At 17.4% G+C, this 2100-nt stretch overlaps 2 protein-coding genes across 2 annotated transcripts in view; one reads left to right on the top strand and one right to left on the bottom strand.

Moving 5' to 3' along the window:
• Nucleotides 1-1154, top strand: part of PGSY75_1011000 (putative inner membrane complex sub-compartment protein 1) — a gene marked incomplete at both ends in the record, with an annotated part of 1456 nt that extends 302 nt beyond the window's left edge. Inside the window, 2 exons of the mRNA XM_018785877.1 lie at nt 684-758; nt 942-1154. Of these exons, the coding sequence (XP_018641493.1) occupies nt 684-758; nt 942-1154 (288 nt within the window). Of the gene's footprint in view, nt 759-941 lie in introns of the transcript that reaches the window.
• An 807-nt stretch (nt 1155-1961) lies between these two features.
• PGSY75_1010900 (hypothetical protein) overlaps nt 1962-2100 on the bottom strand; it is a gene marked incomplete at both ends in the record, with an annotated part of 1551 nt that continues 1412 nt past the window's right edge. Inside the window, one exon of the mRNA XM_018785875.1 lies at nt 1962-2024. Within this exon, the coding sequence (XP_018641492.1) occupies nt 1962-2024 (63 nt within the window). The remainder of the gene's footprint in view (nt 2025-2100) is intronic.

Here is a 2100-nt window from a genome sequence, read left to right as displayed (position 1 = left end):
AAAAAAAAAAAAAAAAAAAAAAAAAAAAAAATACATACATAATATATACATATATAATATAATATAACCAAGTGTTACTTAGAAAAAATTAATTAATTGCATATTAAATTATAAAAATTATCTTGTAAGAACGAATCTGTTTATATATATATACATATATGCATAAATAATATTTAACAAGGACATATTTGTATTTTAAAAAAAAAAGAAAACTTCCCCAAGTGGAAAAACATATTTTTCATCTCTTTTAAATTTTTGTTCTTCTAATTATCCTTTTATTTATTATTTTATTTTTATATGATTTATTTATAAATAATTTATGCTTATGAATTTTTGATGTCGTAAGGTGTACATATATATATACATAATACATACATACATATATATATATATATATATATATATATAAATATATGTTCATTTTTTATTTAATAATTATTATTTCTTTGACATGATCGAAACATTTATATCCTTTAGCTGTCCTTTTAAATCTTCAATTTGTTTTTCTTTTTGTTTAATGATTGTAGAGGATAATTCAAAAAAATCCTATTAAAATAGAAGAAAGAACAAGGGATATCATAATCAAAGAGAACACTAAAATGTATATATAAATATAAATATATATATATATATATATATTTATTTATTTATTTATTATATTTTTTTATATTTTTATTTCTTAGGATGGTACAAAATTGCCATGTAACTTGCAAGCGAACTTTCAGGAAAAAACATTATGCATATCATGTCATCAAAAGGTTAAAAAAAAAAAAAAATGATAAAATAATGATAAATTATATATATGCTTTATAGAGAAAGATATAGTATGAAATTATAAATAAACCACCTTTAATATATATATATATATATATATATATATATAGATAGATATGTTTGTTTGTGTGTATACATATATATATACATTAATTTTAATTTTCTAGGTGAGGATGATAAATTTTAGCGATATCAGATCTTTACTATATGGAGAAGAACAACTAAAACGTGTAGAAACGCAAGCAAATTTAATAAACGACAATTGTTGTTTAGCTTTACACTTAGATGATAGTGGGAATTGTATTCCTATTAAATTTGGATCTGTGAAGGAAAAAAATCTGTTCATTTTTATTATGAAAGATTATAAAAAAAATTCGTAGACAGAAATATGTTACACGGTTATGTATTTGTATGTAAATATTGTAACCTGGCAATAAAAAAATAAAAATAAAAATAAAAAATAAAGGAATATATAAATATATATATATATATATATATATTTCATATTTTTTTCCTCATTTGACGAATTCATTTATGCACACATTTCCACAGAGGAGTTTATTCAATTATATGTCAAGTTTCTAATATATAAAAAACTTGAACGAATAAGAAAGAGAAGAACCTATAAGCATTTATTTATATAATTATTTATTTATTTTATTTTTTATTTCACTTCCGTAACAGTTTTTATGTTTTATCTTTAATGAATTTTTTTATAATTTTCCTTATTTTATTTTATTTTATTTCATTTTTTTTTTTTTTTATGGATTTACCTATCACATTATGTTACTTTGATTTATTCTATGTTTTTAAATGAAACTGGTTTAATTTTTTTTTTTTTTTTAAATCAGTATAATATATTATCATATATTATAAGTTATATATATATATATATATATATATATATATTTTTTTTTTTTTGTTTCTTTCATCAATGTATGAAAATATACACTCCACTGAATTTTATTTTCTATAATTAAATAACCATAACATTTTACATAAATATATTTTGCATAATTATATTTCATTTTATTTTTTATCATACTTGAAAAAATTAAAAAAAAATTCAAATGTTATATTGTCTTCACAAAAAAAAAAAAAATAATTAAAATAAAATAAAATAATATAATAAAAATAATATGTTAAACAAATGCGACAAAAAAAAAAAAAAATAGAAATATTATCATTCAGTATAATATTTCAATGCTGATGGTCAATTTTAGTAATTTCTCATTAAAGTAGGCTTTGACCTGTTAATAAATAAAATATAAGAACATCCCATATAAATATTATATACAAAATAAATGAAAATATATATATATATAT

Source organism: Plasmodium gaboni, chromosome 10 (assembly GCF_001602025.1).
Source record: "Plasmodium gaboni strain SY75 chromosome 10, whole genome shotgun sequence".
Classification (NCBI taxonomy): Eukaryota; Apicomplexa; class Aconoidasida; order Haemosporida; family Plasmodiidae; genus Plasmodium; species Plasmodium gaboni.
This window is presented reverse-complemented; position numbering and strand designations above follow the sequence as displayed.